Source organism: Aedes aegypti, chromosome 3 (genome assembly GCF_002204515.2).
Source record: "Aedes aegypti strain LVP_AGWG chromosome 3, AaegL5.0 Primary Assembly, whole genome shotgun sequence".
Classification (NCBI taxonomy): Eukaryota; Metazoa; Arthropoda; class Insecta; order Diptera; family Culicidae; genus Aedes; species Aedes aegypti.
In genome coordinates, this window is record NC_035109.1 from 51,139,088 (window position 1) to 51,157,864 (window position 18,777).

At 45.3% G+C, this 18,777-nt stretch overlaps 1 protein-coding gene across 1 annotated transcript; it reads right to left on the reverse strand.

The window, feature by feature from the left end:
• Positions 1–16,939: 16,939 nt before the first annotated feature.
• LOC5564548 lies at positions 16,940–18,541 on the reverse strand. The gene is made up of 2 exons (XM_001648855.2): positions 18,364–18,541; positions 16,940–18,307 (listed from the first exon to the last, which is right to left on the reverse strand). The coding sequence occupies exons 1-2, from the start codon at positions 18,493–18,495 to the stop codon at positions 17,042–17,044; spliced, it is 1,398 nt and encodes a 465-aa protein (XP_001648905.1). The 5' UTR covers positions 18,496–18,541; the 3' UTR covers positions 16,940–17,041.
• Positions 18,542–18,777: the final 236 nt, after the last annotated feature.

Here is an 18,777-nt window from a genome sequence, read left to right on the forward strand (position 1 = left end):
TCTACCGACGCGAGCGTCGGTACCGTACATTGTTGATGACCAATATAGCAGTTGCATCATCGCGAGCCGGGTTTAATAACCCAGATACGATTTCACAAGATCAATCCGATTTGTTTGCTTTGCGGATTATATGGATATTTTCGACAGGACTGTACATCCGCCTGGAATAAATAGCCACTAACAGATTTTCGATCGGCAATGTCCGCGGCCCAATCTACATCAGCAAAGCCTACAAGCGGCTTAGCACGCTCGTCTGACTTGAGTTCCAGTACCAAATGCTTCGAGTTTTGCAGATACCGCACAACTCGCTTCATTGCAATCCAGTGTTGCTGTCCGGCATTCTACCAGGAACTCCTGTCGGGATTCCACTAGGAATTTCTCCTGATATTCTACAAGTAATTACTTCACGAATTCTTAAAGGGATTCCTCGAGAGTTTTCTTCAGAAATTTTCTACAGATAGCTTTAGCAAAATCCCTACAGGAAGTAATTAAAGAATTTTTACAACTACACAACTATTTTGACAAATCCTCCAGGGATTTACCAAGAAGTTTGTCTAAAGAATTGTTCAGGGCTTAAAAAATACTTTCAGGGATCTTTTCAAAAAATCCCTTGAGAAATTCTTGCCGGAGTTTTTGGAGGTATGCCCGGGAAAATCTCTGGAGGAATTCCTGAAAACATCCCTAGAACAACTTTTAAAGGAAACATAAAATTAGTTTCTGTCTATATTTTTCCCTTGGAAATCCCTTGGAATAATAATTTGATGAATTACCAAATTTGTAAAGAATTACGTGGAAAAATCATTTGATTTTTTTCAAGAGGAATTACTGACGGAGTCTCTGAAATAGCTCCCTAGTAATAAAATGAGGCTTTATCGTAACTGGTCTAGAAAATACGGTTTTGATTGAAAGTTCTTCCTAAGGACATCCCTGGAGCTTTTTTTGAGAAATTTCTTACAAAATTATTTGAAGAATCCCTGAAGAAATATACTTACTATAGCATAGTTTCCCAAACTGTGGATAACGAGGACCGAAAGTCGGTGAGTGGCTTCATGTTCAAGGTCTTCAATGCTACCGTATCATGGTCTCGCAAAAAGCAAACGACGGTAGCGACATCTTCAAGCGAAGCAGAGTACGTCGCTCTGAGTGCTGCAGCATCAGAAGCCATCTGGTTGACGGGGATCCTAGAAGATTTGAACATCACCGTGAAACCCGTTGTCATTCACGAAGATAACCGGGGCTGCATTGGTATGGATCAATGCACGAGTTCACTAAATTGACGTTTAAGCGGTGCCGTATTCACTCGTTGCCATGATCACATAAATAACACGGCACCGCTCAAACGTCACATAATGAACTCGTGCATTGGTCCATGGCGAAGAATCACGAGACGAAACGCAGCAAGCATATTGATGTGAAACATCATTTTATTCGTGACCACGTAGAAGAAGGACGATTACTGATCGAGCCGGTGAGCACCCAGGATCAAGATGTGTGGATTTTACTCTGTAGCCAGAGTAAGGTGGTCCCACTTGGCGAAGATGGCTAGGAGGCCATCTTTAACTTGCTGGCCGTTTTGTTTACAAACATTACTGCTTGGTCTGGATAACGCTCAGACTGAAGCTAACCGTGCTGCCAATAGTGCGAACGAAATAGTTAAAAAGAGAGATAAAAGTAGAGTACGCTACGCGCAGATGCGGCTGCATTAGAATAATGTTTGACACCACTTTTTCTCCAACCAATCAGAAGTCATTACTGCCTGGCCCGCAAGATGCTGAAACTTGAACTAACCGTGCTGCCATAGGTGTGGACGAAATTGTAGAAAATAGAGAAAGAAGTATAGAGCACACATGGAGCAGATGCGACCGTATTAGAATAATTATTGACAACACTGTTTTTCCAACCAATCAGAAGTCGATTGTCCGACTACCTGTCTCAGATGTTTGTAAACAAAACGGCCAGCCCTTCCTCACCTACCCTTCCTGGTTTTCTCCACAAAGTGAGCATAATGTATCACCTTAGGAGGAGCTGCAGCCGCCTTGCCCAGGATCAACTTGCGGATGTTTTCACGAAGGCGCTAGAGTCTAGATACTTCCCGTTTCCAGGAACTGCGACGTAACCTCAGACTAAACGATTGAAAGGGGGTGAAGACGAAGCAACCCGATGCAACCGTTATTCAAGTCGCAGTAGCCTACACTTTTTACGTATCATATTTGTGTCATTCCAAACTCAAAGAATAAAGACGTGTTTTTCCAAAACTTGAACCCTGAGAGAGACTCGCGAAGAGGAAAAATATCAACGTCATATGCAGCCCAGATTCCCCTCTCACGAAACGTCAAATGCAGCCCACCGTTTTCGTGGCTGAAAAAGTGAAGAGTATTGTGTTCAAAGTAAACTGTTATTAAAAACCTCAGTCAGCGGAGCAGTTTTTTCCAAAGTTGCTGATAAATCTAAGCAGAAGATTAATTATTTCTAATGTCTGCTACGTTTTCTGGCATGAAATTTCACTCAAACGGCTATTTATGATTCGATGTGATGCAAACTCAATCATTTTTTGCTGAGAGGTTCATGTGAGAGTTTGAACGGCTTGCGCATAATTGGTATAAACACAAAATGGAATAAGAAAAAAACTCAGCAATCACAGAAAAAGAAGACCGTCTTCGCGAGTCACATCTCAGCTTGAACCTAAACTTATAAAAAGTTGTTTATTGTAGAATCCTTAGATGAATTATCGATGGCAGAGTGGATCTAGATAAGAGTGGCGTCAATGTCAAAATTGTAACAGCGGCGATCTGTCATTTCCATACAAATCCGCGTTCCACTCGAGCAGGAGACCTGTCAAAACTGGAACATGACGTCACTCTTGTTTACAGGCACTCTAATCGATGGAATCTCTTGCTTCGTTTTCATGATCGTAACATTTCAGTCGTCGCGCTGTTGTATTTTGTACAACACTGTTGAAAAAACCTCGCTATGCGTTCACAACAACAGCGCGGTGGATCTGACGGTAGCAAACCGCGCGATGACTGGAAGGTTAACCCTCTAATGGACCAATGCAAAAGTTCACTAATTTGACGTTTGAGCGGTGCCGAATTCATTAGTTGCCATGGTCACGTAAATAACACGGCACCGTTCAAACGTCAGATAATGAACTCGGGCATTGGTCCATACCCAACCCCGCCTTTAGACGGGGTACACTTTGGAATGTTGTGTATTTTTTCGTAGCTCGGAAATCAAAATGATTTTATTTTTGGCTTATACCTTGACTCATAACACGCATATAAGAAAAGAAATTGTTTGAAAAATTGCATTCTTATATAACCTACAAATGCCTGGGCTTCATTTAACGTGTAATATAAAAAATCGTACCTTTTATATTTTTCTACGATTAACCTATCACAAACGAAGAGCCTGGTGGTATTAAAATCATTTCAAACCTGTTTTTCCGTTAGTTACACGGAAAATAAAATACGCTCCGAAAAAAATTAGCAATTTTTGAATCGCTGCTTGACGCAATGTCGAGAAGAGATGTCGGTTTTTGAGCATTTGATGAATCCAATTGGTAATCATTGTAGGTAGCCCATGGGCTGCAAGAACCCTCCCAAGTGCTTAATTTGTTCCGGCAAGTCCGTGAACAACAAGCATCCAACGGGAGGCTCAAGGTGCCCGACCTTCAAACGAGCCATAAACGAAAAGTCACAGTGCAGGTAACGCAGCTGAACCTGAACCACTGTGACGCAGCTCAGCAACTGCTGTATCAGTCAGTTGTTGAGTGAGGGACGGACATCGCCATCATATCGGACCCATACCGAGTACCCGCCGGCAACGGCAACTGGGTCGTGGATGGATCCGGAAAAATGGCGGCGATATGGACAACGGGTAAATACCCTGTCCAGCAGTTGGTGTCTACTACCTACGAGGGCTTCGTGATCGCCAAGGTAAACGGGGTCCTCTTCTGTAGCTGCTATGCGCCTCCGAGTTGGTCGACCGAGCGGTTCACGCAGATGCTGGACTGTATGACGACCGTGCTGACAGGGCGAAGGCCAGTAGTAATAGCGGGTGACTTCAATGCCTGGACCGTGGAATGGGGAAGCCGTAACACGAACCAGCGAGGTCAAATCCTGCTAGAGGCACTGGCCGTGCTACATGTCGATCTGGCTAATGTTGGTACCAAAAGTACCTTCAGCCGAAACGGAGTGGAGTCGATTATCGACGTTACTTTTTGTAGTCCTGGCCTAACGAGTAGTTCGAACTGGAGGGTAGACAATGCCTACACTCACAGCGACCACCTGGCGGTTCGCTACAGTATCGACTACAACAACAGCAGGCAGCGGGTTGAGGAAGCGGCTAGGTCAAGGCCAAGCCCTCGCAGGTGGAAGACATCGTACTTCAATGATGAAGTACTTAGGGAGGCGCTCCGCCATGAGCGTAACCTACTCGGCCTAAGCGGGGACGAACTGGTAGCGGTGCTTTCGCGTGCATGCGATGCGACCATGCCTAGAAAAGTCCACCCTAGGAATGGGAGACCACCGACGTACTGGTGGACTCAAGCTATTGCGAACCTGCGCCGTGCCTGCCTACGGGCCAGGAGACGGATGCAGCGAGCACGTACCGAGCAGGAGCGTGAAGAACGACGGGCGGTGTTCACCGCTGCCAAAGTCGCGCTGAAGTCCGAGATAAGGACAAGCAAAAAGGCCTGCTTTGAGGGACTCTGTCAGAGTGCCAACGCGAACCCGTGGGGTGATGCCTACGATCGTTATGGCGAAGACAAGAGGTGCAATTGCTCCTACGGAGCAATCTCCACAGATGCTGGAGGGGATCATCGAGGGGCTCTTTCCGCGCCACAACCCTAGCCCATGGCCTCCTTTTGTAGGACAGCCGGGGATTGGGGCTGGCGATGAGGATAGAGTAACCGACGAGGAACTTGTAGGGATTGCAAAATCCCTAAGCATGGGGAAGGCACCAGGTCCGGACGGAGTTCCAAACCTGGCCCTCAAAGTCGCAATCTTGGAGGCTCCCGGTATGTTCAGATCTGCTATGCAGATATGCCTGGACGAGGGAGTATTTCCAGATGCGTGGAAGAGGCAGAGCCTGGTACTATTGCCAAAGGCGGGGAAACCACCCGGTGACCCGTCGGCGTATAGACCAATATGCTTGATTGACACGGCGGGGAAGGTGCTCGAGAAGATCATCCTCAACAGACTGTTGAGGTACACTGAGAGTGTAAATGGTCTCTCAAGCAACCAGTTCGGCTTCCGGAAAGGGAGGTCCACCGTAGACGCTATTCTGACGGTTAAGAAAACCGCTGAGATGTCACTCCAGCGTAAGAGGAGGGGTATTCGCTACTGCGCAGTAGTGACTCTGGATGTAAGGAACGCATTTAATAGTGCCAGTTGGGCGGCTATTGCTGATGCGCTCCTGCGTCTGGGGATACCCGAGTACCTGTACAAGATTCTCGGAAGTTACTTCCAAAATCGGGTATTAGTCTATGACACAGAGGTGGGTCGGAAGTGCTTTCACATATCCTCAGGAGTCCCGCAAGGTTCCATCCTGGATCCAGTGTTATGGAATGTCATGTACGACGAGGTGTTGAGATTAAAATTCCCCGCGGGTGTGATCATTGTTGGCTTTGCCGACGATATTACGCTGGAATCGATCGAAGAAGTGGAATTGACTGCAGCCCACTCGATCGCAATTGTGGAGGAGTGGATGAGCTCCAGGAAACTGGAGCTGGCTCACCACAAAACTGAGGCTGTTGTTGTCAACAACCGAAAGTCGGTGCAGCAAGCGGTGATCAGTGTAGGCGATTGCACAATCACTTCGAAGCGCTCCGTCAAACACTTGGGGGTGATGATCGACGACACTGGCACTGTCCCGGATGATGTCCAATAGCTCTGCGGTGTACGCCAGTAAGCGTAAGCTTCTGGCCAGTGTCGCCTCGTCCATACTGAGGTATGGTGGCCCGGCTTGGGGCACGGCTTTGAGTACCGATAGCTACCGTAGCAAGCTAGAGAGTACTTATAGGCTATTGTGCCTGAGAATTGCGAGCGCGTACCGTACCGTGTCACACGATACACTCTGTGTCATCACCGGTATGATGCCTATTGGTATCCTTATCATGGAAGACATAGAGTGTTTCGAAAGGCGCGGCACAAGAGGCATACGCAGGACTGCCAGACTGACCTCCATGGTCAAATGGCAGCGTGCGTGGGACAGTTCCACCAAGGGAGTGTGGACTCACAGGTTGATTCCGAGGTTAGATATCTGGGTCAATAGGCGCCATGGGGAACTAACATTCCACCTGACACAGGTCCTTTCGGGCCATGGTTGCTTTAGACAGTATCTACACCGTTTCGGTCATGCGGGTTCTCCCGAATGTCCAGTTTGTGCAGGTTTAGAGGAAACGGCGGAACACGTTTTGTTCGTGTGCCCACGTTTCCGCATAATGCGTGACCGCATGTTTGCCACATGCGGTCGGGACACGACTCCGGACAATTTGGTCCAGAGGATGTGTGAAGACGAGTTTGGCTGGAATGCCGTTTCATCGGCTATCACCCACATCGTCTCGGAACTCCAAAGGAGGTGGCGTGTGGACTCGAGGAGTGACTAGTGCAGACGCTAAACAACAGGTGGTCCAAGGGTTCGCAGTCGGCTACGTAGGTCATACCGGTGCCCTACGGTCGAAATCGACCCTTACAGCGATTAAGTGGCCGCGGGGAGAACATCCTGGTAGCGCTGCTGTCGTGGCGTCGGCCTACTGGGTTGGATACGAGCCTCTGGTTGTTCGGGGCAGCAATCCCAGCTGGTGCTAGCTGATAGGGCCTGAGCCTTCAGTAGGTCAAATTGCGAAGCCCGCAGTATCAGTTCTTGATACCTGCGGTGCAGCTGGGCGCGGGCGTAGTGGTCGACCCGCTTTTAGCGGACAACGGGAGGTGAGGACCACCCGGGAAGCTGGCAAAGCGCCAGCATGCTACCTTGGTGTACCCCCTTAAGCTACGCAGCTAACATGGAGGATGCGATGTGCAATAGCCCCTCTCCGAAGCAATGCCTTCTTGGTGGTCCCGGAGAGACAAAGGGTTTGGCGGCAATGGAAATGGTTTAGTGGGTCCTGTTTACTGCTTGCATGTAGTAAATGGTCCCCAACCCCACACTCCCGGACCTCGGTCCGGAGTCTGTTGAGCAGATTATCCCCCCATTGCTTAGAAGGAAAAAAAACTGGAGCCTCTCAAATTGATATCCGAGCAGCCCCAGATGATGTGATTAGCATTGGCATCACTGCCCACAATTAGCGGAAGGCCTTTTGTTACGCAGTGTACGACAACCTATTTTGAAGTCATCTGTTGGGGATGGTTCATCATGTGGTAAATATACCGAACAATAGACTTATTTCCTGTTGAGGTCACCAACAGAAACATCGATTGTGACAGCACATACATCTCTGGTATTTAACTCAGAAATGAGTGTAGCAACGATTGCTTTATTAACGAGCACGCATGCGCGGGGCATGGAGCGCGAGTTTGCCATTTCAAGTTTGCTGAAAGTAGCAAAAACTGGGTCCACAAGGTTACCTAGATAGAAGTTCCCTCCGGAAGTAGGGTTCTTGAACTAGCGCCACTTGGGCTGCACCATTTTGCATGAGTCTGCAACAATTGATCGCTGCTGTTCTTTTATGCTGAAGATTGATCTGAGCTAACCTAACCGTAGCCACTACCCAAACTAGGCAGGATTAAGCTTTTTGCAATCTCAGCAAGAAAAAGACCAGCTTAGCTTAGCTTAGACTGACTACACATATCAATGGTTGCTATTCCGTGATTGACCGAAGTCAGTGAAAATGCACAAAGAATCAACTAGAAGTTTGGCTGGGATTGGCCATAATCTTCTTCAATGTGCATAATTCAGTGCCTCTATTTATACAGGGTCAATAACGGCGCCGGCCACGTCCTTGCAGTCAGGTGGGATTGGGGGAAGGAATGTTAGTGTGTAACCTTTGCTATTTGGAGACCGTATTTGCCTCTGCATCTCCACAAAGGTTACTGGGAGGGATGTTTGTTAATGGGAAGGATCGTTGGGTCACAGGATTCACTTTGATAAGCGATTAGACCATGATAAATAATGATTTGTGAGATATATACATGCTTATTTGTAAATATAATATTTTCATTTGATATGAACAATTTCTATGTAGAGGAAAATTATGCCGACACTTGAGGTGACGAACCATTCAAAGTGTGTTGAACAAATATCTAAATGTAACATTCCTACAGCTGTCAGGACGAAAGCATGTGTTATTATATTTTACTTATTTGAAAAGAAACAAAAAACTTGATTGGTTGGAACATCATAGAACACTCTTATTCTTATGCCGACACTTACAGTGGCGAACCATCCAAAGTTTGTTGAATAAAGTGAACTTTTCGCAAGTCTACACTTGTAGTGTCGAACCATTCAGTTTTTTTTTAATTACAAAAATAAAGGTAAAAAGGGGTGTTCTGAAAATAAAAAAAATGTGAAACATAAATAATTCATGAATCAGAGTTTGTGTCGACACTCACAGTGACGAACAATTCATAGTTTGTTGAAAATTATTATTTACGTCCCACAATTGTAACGATTAAATGTGCAGTCATACATATTTTATAGATTAGAAATAGTAGCATGAAACGAGCTCACCAATTGATCCTTTATCCTTCACTATGCAGCCACAATCCACTCTCAGCCTCACTCGTTTGCTCGGCTATATAAAAGCACTCAGAAAAAAATAGGCGCGCGACCCGAAAAGGAAAAAAAACTTGGCTTTCTTGACGCACTGCCCAGCAGCAAGCGTCAAGGTCAAAGGATCAAAAAGAACTACCAATCTCAGCAAGAAAAAGACCAGCAACGAAAAAACCAGATCGGTATCTATTTAAAGTCGCCAAAGGCGAAAGAGCCCAGAATACACTGCGTAAAACGCATAATGCGAATCCATAGGTCCAAGGTGGGGCAAAAGTTCGACCTTAGTGGTATAATCAAAGTTTCCAGGAAAACAGTAGCAGATAAAACAAAACAAATACCATACAGTGAACCTTCAACACATTGGCTATAATTTTGCTGGACAAACTTGTGTCAAAATATTTACCCATTTTTAGTTATAAAAGTTTCGAAACTGATTGTCTTAAACGAACTTTTGCCCCACCGGTGGGGCAAGAGTTTGAATCTAGTGTGGGGCAAAAGTTCGTTGGCTAAAACACACAAAACCATTGTTTTTTTTATGACAGGCATATTTTGTTGTAAACTTATGTTTGTCAAAAAATACACAATAATTTTCATAAAAAATGCCCAAAACAGGATTATTTGTAATATACCTAAAAATAGCAGTTTTTGGCAAAGCTAAGTGGAAATGCAAAATTTTTGTGACATTTTTCGAACGATCAGGCAATTTTTGCTAAATTTGAGAATAACACGTGAGTTTCAAGCAATTTGAAAATTGTTCCGCGGGTTTATACATGGGTCGAACTTTTGCCCCGCAGATTCGAACTTTTGCCCCGCTATGGGCCAAAAATTGTTTCCAAGCATTTATGCAAACACTAATACACGTCAAAGCATCCTTATGATAGGCTTAGAAACGCCCTTACATAAAATATCGAAAAATATTTTATCTTCATTTGGTTCCATGCATCGAAAATTTGACCAAATATTACAAACATACGTTAATTAATATTACGTCAAAAAACAACAAATAGCCATAACTTTTCCAAATCTCAATCGATTTTTATGATATTTTGAGTGAAAGTCACTTACTTACAGTATTGGACAAAACATATGCAACTTTTTCGATTTTCCATACAAAATGACCAACTTTGGTAAGCTAGATCTCAGTTATTTATGGACCGATTCGAGTGAAACTTTCACAGAACATCAGATATAACTTGAATTTTAACATATATTTATGAATAATTTTTCCAATCACGAGTTTATAAGTAATATCGGTTTAACTAAAGTGTAATTTTCGGCGAAAAATTCAAAACTTTTTATCTCAAAATCTGATAGCCCTATACGAAAACTGTCTTCAGCAAACTTATTCATCTCGTCAAAATCTACAACTTTGCTTAAGATACCATGAAGCTATTCCTTCAATATGTTTAGTTATGTCAATTATAAAAAATCGTCAAAAAATTCACTTTAGTCAAACCGTTACTGCTTTTCAACTTATGATTGGAAAAATCACTCAAAAATATATGTTCAAATTCAAGTTATGTCTGATATTTTGTGAAAATTTCATTCAAATTGGTCCATAAATAACTGAGATATAGTTTATCAAAGTTGGTCATTTTGTATGGAAAATCGAAAAAGTTGCAAATGTTTTGTCCAATACTGTAAATAGCATTCTAACTACCATGACATTTCTAAGTTTTGTTTTGAATTGAGCTAGAAATCTCAAAAAGAAGCCTCAGGATAGAGACTGAAGAAGGGCAGCCGATTATCTCGGAGAAACACAAGGTCACCTGCACCATTGCTCCGGGTAGCACAGGAAGGACTCAATACTGTGGAGGGCGCCCTGGTACCCCACAGGCTCCGTTAGCGGTTAGGTTTTTTTTAGACCCCCCTAACCATTCATTCTTAGGCACGGTACGCATCACACCATAAATTAGGGGTCACCTGTGAGGTGGACTTTTACCACCGGAACAGGCAGTCCGTAGTGTTAATTCTTAGCCAGTTGAAACAACCGCTACCGACACTACGTGGCTATCTAGGCTGCTCGGGAAACGGAGGTTAATATTGATGATTAACTCCTGACGTGCCCAAGCAGCCTGCAGGTTCATTGAAACATACGTCAGTTTAGTAAAATCCATTCATAAGGGACTAAGTAGGAGCTCTTCCAATCGTATGTATATTTTTTTTTCGTTTGTTTACATGGTTGCTAGTCGGATCGTTCTGTTTCTCGCACCGTAATCGAACAGTTTTTCCCGTGTAAACAGTGTATTTTTCACCTGTGTTTAGTTTATTTTCGTTAATTATCGATCTGTGCTCTCCGGCATATCTATTATTGTGGTGTTCTCAGTGACAATACGTAGAAAACGTCGATAACATAATCGTCTCGCGAACAACGGCGGATTATTTTCCTTCACGCTTACAGTGACTCGAACTCATATTCGTACAGGTGCGGTGTTAGAGAATCTCCATCATGTCTGATGCATGCGATCATTGTGCGAAACCGGTCAGAAACGATGACGAGTATATTTCTTGTATGGCTTTCTGTGAACGGATGGTGCATATAAGATGCTCGGTTACGAAGCTCAACAAACCGTTTGTGAAAATCATCCAGGGAAGCCCGAATTTGATTTGGATGTGTGATGAATGCGTGAAACTGATGAAGATTGCCAGATTCAAATCTGTCGTTTCGTCGTTCGGTGAGGCTATTCAGTCTATTACTGAAAAACAAGAGTCAGTACACGCTGAAATCAGAAAGGAACTGGCAAAACAAGGACAGCAAATCGCTCTTTTGTCTAAACGAATGACCCCATCTTCTCCGTTTTTGCGCGAACCTGGCTCGTCTTTTCAACAACCACCTTCTAAGAGACGGCGTGACGAAGAATTCAACTTTAAACAGGTCGCTACTAAACCTCTGCTCGGCGGAACGAAAGATACAACTACCGCCAGCATACTCACAGTCCCCGAGCCGGAAGAATTATGTTGGCTGTATCTTTCCCGCGTCCATCCAAATGTTAAGCCAGAAGCAATCGAGAAATTGGCCAAAGATTGTTTACAATGCGATAAGCCCATCAAAGCAATTCCGCTAATAAAACGAGGGACCGACACAAGCCGCTTGAGTTTCATTTCGTACAAGATTGGAATCGATCCTAAGTTTCGTGATGCTGCCCTGAGCCCTGATACTTGGCCCAAAGGAGTTTTGTTCCGAGAATTCGAAGATCAGAGTTCAAAAAACATGTGGTTACCCCGCCTGCATACGCCGACTATCACGGTCTCCCCGGAAATAGGAGCTTCACAGTTCTCCACTCCCACGAGTGTAGTCAACTCAGCGAACTAGATCTGAACAACATGCAACGTAGCAACGTAGCTACATCTGTCACCAAATGCCGTAAACCAGAACGCTTTGCCTGCCGCATTAAGGGAGCTCTTGATCCACTCGACACAGTCGCGCCAGCTTGTTTCTGCCATCGAAGTCGTTCTGGTCCTGTTGTCGAGATTGGTGACGGAGTCTCCCAACCTTCTATCTCAGGCAAGTACGCATGCTTTTGTAGCAATTCTCTGCCTGATCAGCTCCAATTTTTCAGTTTTCCTTCTGATCTTGTCGATCACAATAACATCGATACTGGAACCCAGTATTCCATCCAACTAAATCCGAACAACCAGTCTACTCCGACGACAACAGAACATCAAGTGGAACGCAGTTTTACGTCAAGCTCACAACCAGGACGCAGTGCAGCTAGCATTTTGGAAGTCTCTGGATCCTCTAGCTCAGTCCGGCCTTTTCCAGCCAGCGTTCTTCACAGTCGTCCTGGTCCTGTTGCTAGATGTGGTTCAGAGATCTTCCAGTCTGCTCTGCTAGGCAAGTACACTCAAGTTTCCGCTTTCCCGATGCCTGATGCGGTTCCAAATTTCAGTATTTTGGACTCGACCGACGCAAGTGATGCTTCTTCAACACTTACTCATGGACACCCGGAACGCACCGTAGAAAGCCATATGGAAGCTCTCAATCCCTCCGACGCAGTCCAGCCCCCTGCCGTCGTCGTTCTCCATAGTCGTTCCGGCCCTGCTGTCGGAAGTGGGGCGAGGGTCTTCCAACCACTTAACAACGGCGAGTACTCCACTTATGTTAGCTCTCAATCAATGCCTGATGCACACGTGCCTTCCAGAAATATTGGCGTCTCCAAAGTGCGGCGGAAAGAAGACATCGTTATCTACTACCAGAACGTCGGCGGTATGAACTCGCGCGTAAACGACTACCGAATGGCCGTGTCGGATTCCTGCTTCGACATTATCGTCCTGACAGAAACTTGGCTTGACTCGCGAACGCTATCTAGTCAGGTGTTCGGAACTGATTACGAAGTGTTTCGCTGCGATCGTAATCCTAACAACAGCAGGAAGCTCACGGGAGGCGGCGTACTCGTAGCAAAGTTAATCGAAAAAGAATCGTGGAAATGTCTGGAACAAGTTTGGGTGTCCATCAAGCTTGGCGATCGATCTCTTTTATTGTGCACGCTCTACATTGCTCCTGATCGAGTTCGTGATAATGAGCTCATAGAGGCGCACTGTGACTCAGTCATCACTGCAATGGAATCCGCCAATCCCGTCGACGATGTTTTTATTGGGTATTCGGAGGGCAGGAGAAGTTCGACTGAACGGATTGACGGTTGACTAAAGACTAATTTATTCGAGTAATCGTTACATTCAATATAATTCAATGGTTGCTACGATTCGTAATCTCTAACACTCCTCCTCGACATCGATAGCTACAATTCCTGCTGCAATTCTTAATTTTCCCAGCTTCACACTCGTCAACGGTTTGGTCATCATGTCTGCCAGCATGTCTTCTGTAGGACAATACGACAAACTGATAATGTTCTTATTTTTCAGGTCCTTGATGAAGCAATATTTTGTGTCGACGTGCTTCGATCGTTGATCCACTTTCTCGTTCTCCACCTGCCGGATGCAGCTTTGGTTGTCTTCACGGATGCAGATCGGATGATCCACTTTCTTCCCCAGATCCTTAAGAAGCTTGCGTATCCATTGGATTTCTTGGCACGCTTCAGCCAGAGCGATGAACTCCGATTCAGTGGATGACAAAGCCACGCACGATTGCTTCCTGGAAGCCCAACTCACGACTCCGCCACCGAGAAAAATGAGAAAACCAGAAGTTGATTTCCGGTCCTTGGTGTCACCGGCCCAGTCGGCGTCGCAGTAAACTTCCAAGCCTTTACCATTCGCTGCTAGCTGTAACTGGTGATTTCGAGTGCTGTAGAGATACCTCAACACTCTCTTCGCTTCTGTCCAGTCCCTAACTCGGGGCTGGCTAACGGATCGTCCGAGAATCGATGCGCTGATCGAAATATCCGGCCGTGAATTTACTGCAATGTACAGCAAACCACCCACCAGACTTTGGTACTGGTCGCTATTCGAAAGAACAGCCGAATCCTCCTCATTGGGTATTCGGAGGGCAGGAGAAGTTCGACTGAACGGATTGACGGTTGACTAAAGACTAATTTATTCGAGTAATCGTTACATTCAATATAATTCAATGGTTGCTACGATTCGTAATCTCTAACAGTTTTCATCTTGGGCGACTTCAATCTACCAGGCATTTCGTGGTTATCATCTCAAAACGGCTTCCTTTATCCAGACCCTGTACACTCTTCTATGCATGATTGTGCAGTCAGTCTTCTAGACAGTTACAGCGCAGCCACACTAGCACAAATCAACCACGTGGTCAACGAAAATAATCGTAGCCTGGATCTTTGTTTTGTTTCTGTGCAAGACCAAGCTCCATTTATTGGAGCGGCACCCTGTGAGCTCGTAAAAGCAGTACCGCACCACCCTCCGTTGATTATTGCCGTTGAGAATAACCAGGCCCATGATTTCGACAACTGTCCTGCAGGTGTGTCATATGACTTTTCTAAGGCGGATCACCGTAGCATAGCAGCCGTATTGGCCGACATCAACTGGGATAACGTTCTCGATCTCAGAGACATTAATACTTCTGCGCAAACTTTTTCTCACATCTTGACATACGTCATAGACAGACACGTGCCGAAAAAGGTTGTCCATCATGACTCCCGCCCTCCATGGCAAACTAGCGAATTGCGAAAATTGAAATCAGTCAAGAGAGCAGCTCTAAGGAGATATACAAAGTATCGGACACCTTCATTGCGAAGCTACTACCTGAGAGTCAACTACGAGTACCAACGTGTCAGTCGTCACTGTTTTTTGAAGTACCAGCGGAGCATAGAACTGAAATTTAAACGCAAACCAAAATCGTTCTGGAAGTACGTAAATGAGCAGCGCAAAGAATCGGGCTTTCCTTCTTCGATGGAATGGAATGGCAAATCCTCGTCATGCTTACAGGAAATCTGTCAGTTCTTCGCTAGCAAATTTTCCAGCGTATTCAGCGGGGAAAGTATAAGCACTGATCAGGTCATTTGTGCAGCCAACAATGTCCCCATGAATGGCCAAGCTTTGGGGAGTCTTGATTTGGATATCAATGCTGTATCCAGGGCCGCTTCGCAGTTGAAATCGTCCAACCATCCTGGACCAGATGGAGTTCCCTCAGCATTTCTCAAAGAGCATATCGGAAATTTGCTTGCACCGCTCTGTTGTTTATTCCGATTATCTCTATCTTCCGGAATTTTCCCTTCCTGTTGGAAAGTGGCAAACATGTTCCCGGTGCATAAAAAAGGAAGGAAACGCGACGTGGATAATTACCGTGGTATTACGTCCTTGAGTGCTGTGTCGAAGTTATTCGAGCTTGTTGTGATGGAACCTTTGCTCTCTCATTGCAAGCACCTGCTGGATTCCGATCAGCACGGATTCATCGCCGGCCGCTCAACAACCACTAATCTACTGTGCTTCACCACTTTCATTACCGACAGTATGATCACTCGAGTGCAGACTGACGCTATATATACTGACCTGTCGGCCGCTTTTGACAAGTTGAATCACGATATTGCTATTGCCAAACTTGACAGATTTGGCGTCTGCGGTAATCTTCTGAGCTGGTTCGGCTCTTACCTAACCAATCGTCAGCTAAGAGTTGTGATAGGCGATTGCAGTTCCGACAGTTTTCACGCTACATCCGGTATACCACAAGGAAGCCACCTGGGACCACTGATTTTTCTGCTTTACTTCAACGACGTTCATCTCGTTATCAAAGGCCCCCGCTTATCGTATGCAGACGACCTGAAAATATTTTTACGGATATGCTCCGTTGCCGACTGTTTATACCTACAACAGCAACTTGATAGTTTCGCCAGTTGGTGCTCGCTGAATGGAATGGTGGTTAACCCCACCAAGTGCTCCATCATCACGTTTTCTAGAAAAAAGCAACCAATCACGTTCGATTATAGTTTGCTTGGCACGAAAATTGAACATGTGAATCACATTAAGGATTTGGGCGTGTTCCTTGATTCACAGTTAACGTATAAACAGCATATCTCGTATACCGTCAGTAAAGCGTCAACGACTTTGGGATTCATCTTTAGAATCGCCAAGAATTTCTCCGACATATACTGTCTAAAATCACTCTATTGTTCTCTCGTGCGTTCCACGTTGGAATATGGTTCCGCTGTTTGGAGTCCTATTTATAATAATGGCGCAGAAAGGATCGAATCTGTTCAACGCCGATTTCTCCGATTCGCACTCCGTAAGCTACCTTGGAGAGATCCATTCCGCTTGCCGAGCTATGAGAGTCGATGCCGATTGATAGACTTGGACCTCCTCCGGAACAGAAGGGACACATTCAGAGCTTTAACAATTGCAGACGTTTTACTGGGTCGTATTGACTGTGGGACAATCCTGGAGCGAGTCCATCTAAATGCCCGTCCACGCTCCCTCCGGAACAGCGTCATGCTGAGATTGCCTCTAACTCGAACCAACTACGGACTTCACGGAGCACTTAGTGGGTTGCAGCGAGTGTTCAATAAAGTCGCATCATTGTTCGACTTCAATACCACCCGAGAGATGCTTCGCCGAAGGTTTTTAGCATTTTTTGACGAACGAAGAGTTTAATTTAAGTTTTATCTCTTGACTGTTTAGTGCTTTTGTTAAGTTTTTGTCCTCTGATTGTTTTATATATATTTTAGACATCATTGGGGCTACAATTTGCCTGTTGATGTGTTTCGAATAAATAAATAAATAGACAAATAAATAAATATTATTTATATTGATACCTGCATTTTCAGCTATAAACATCAAGACGGTGAAACTTCTCCTAATCCAAACTGAGTTTGAATCTAATTCAACGAAATGTTTATTCGAGTTCAACAAATTATAAAATCAAAGAGATAAAATTCAACTTACCACCGAAGGTGAATGAGCAATTCTTTCGGAAAGGTTAAAACTCCCCCACTCCATTCTGAAAGCCCTGTTTCATCTTTTGGACCATCTTCTTGAACCGTTGCTTGGCAGGCTTGTTCCGATCGAAGCACCTCGGCTTACGTCCTTCCGCCATTGCCTTTGCAATCCGCCTTCGCTCCCGCGAAATCTTTTGCTGTAGTCGTTTTTGCTGCATCTGCTTGGTGGGTCCTCTCCGCAGGGGAAGAACTGGCTGTTTCGGTTTCGGATCAACGTTCGGACGTTCGTTCCGCAGCAACATGTTGGCGTACTTGTCGTTGGGATCCATTTGGAGGGCATTCGGATGGTACGCCAGGTAGGCTTCGATTTGGTCAAGGATGTCCTGCTCGAGGAAGCGCTGCTTCCGCAGCCTGTGGGGGACGGGCTTAAACTTGAACAAGCGTTCACCAAATTGTGCCTTGGCCTTATCGGCAGTACTGGCGAACTCCATGGCACCGGATCTGGTGTCGAACTTGACCGCACAGGTTACCGTAACCTTTTGGATGAATTTGACGTGTTTCTCGAAGAACAGTTCACTGTAGATCCGTCCGCTCTTCATCCTGGTGGCCTGCAGACTTCGACTGGGATCGAAATAGACCGGTTCCCGCCCGGGGAACACATTCAACGGATACCCCTTGTAGATCTCTCGGTGACACTTCCGGATCGCATAATCGGCGTCCCGTTCCGAAACGAAGTACACCAACATGTCGTAGATTCCGGCCTTGGACTGGAAGTCCCGGTGGTACTCGTCGATATTTCGGAACCACAAGCGCACGTGAAGTCCCTTCCAGGCAAAGTACTCCCGGACGCTATCGAACTCGTCCGAACGGTTCTCGCACCGGAAGTTGCCCACGTAAACCGGCCACAGACAGGCCAACAGCGTGTCGGATTTGCAACGGGGATCCCGAACCGTAGGACTCATATCTTCCTTGGTATACCCCGGATGAGTCAGGGAAGACCCCTTCGAAGAGGACGCCAACTTCCTGCTGAACTCTTCCAGTTTCGAGCTTCCGGTCTCAATGTTCCGTGTCTGTTCCAGTGGTTCTTCCCTGTTCAATTCCATTTGCTGGAAGCTGACATATTCGGCATCATCGGCGGTGAAATCCACATCCTCTGCTTGTCCATTTGTGGCGCAAGGGTATCCTTGTTCCACTTCAGGCTCCGTTTCGGTGAAGGATTCGAATTCCTTCACTTTGCGGCCCTGTTCATCATAATACTCGTCCGATTCGTAGTCCGTGTCGATGTAATCCGGTTCACTCATTGCGATCTTAAGCGAAGGCTTCGTTTTAGAAGATTTATTTATAGAAGAACTTAAGTACTCACCTGAGAATCCTTTAGAGACAATTTTGAACGCCTAAAATTAATCCCAGAAAGTTCTTGTTGGCGAACGAATATCGAGCGAGACACAACGAAAAAATAAACGATCCACCGAAACTCTAAAAACCAAAAAAGCATGGGTCAAATCCGTTGTTCCAGTCTGGAAAAAAAAAACAAATAAGCCGCCCGTTTTGTACAACCATGATGTAAGCACACGCTAAGATCAGTCTACTCATATGAGTAAGAGTAACGGGTGACTCTTCACGGTGGTTTGCGAATACCCTTTAATGGGTAAAAAATTACTCGTTTTGAAATAGAACGGATATCTGTCACAAAATGGGTGAATTCAGATATGTTAAACGGGTAAATAAATACACATTTTAGACAAGCAACGGAACTTTAAAAATGAGTGTTTTTAAA

What these genes read in the sequence shown, in the direction of transcription:
- LOC5564548 (XM_001648855.2), bottom strand. Translation starts at nt 18,495, where the DNA reads ATGCTTTTTTGGTTTTTAGAGTTTCGGTGGATCGTTTATTTTTTCGTT. An exon ending in TGTCTCTAAAGGATTCTCAG is followed by an intron (nt 18,308 to 18,363) that starts GTGAGTACTTAA and finishes CCTTCGCTTAAG; the next exon opens with ATCGCAATGAGTGAACCGGA.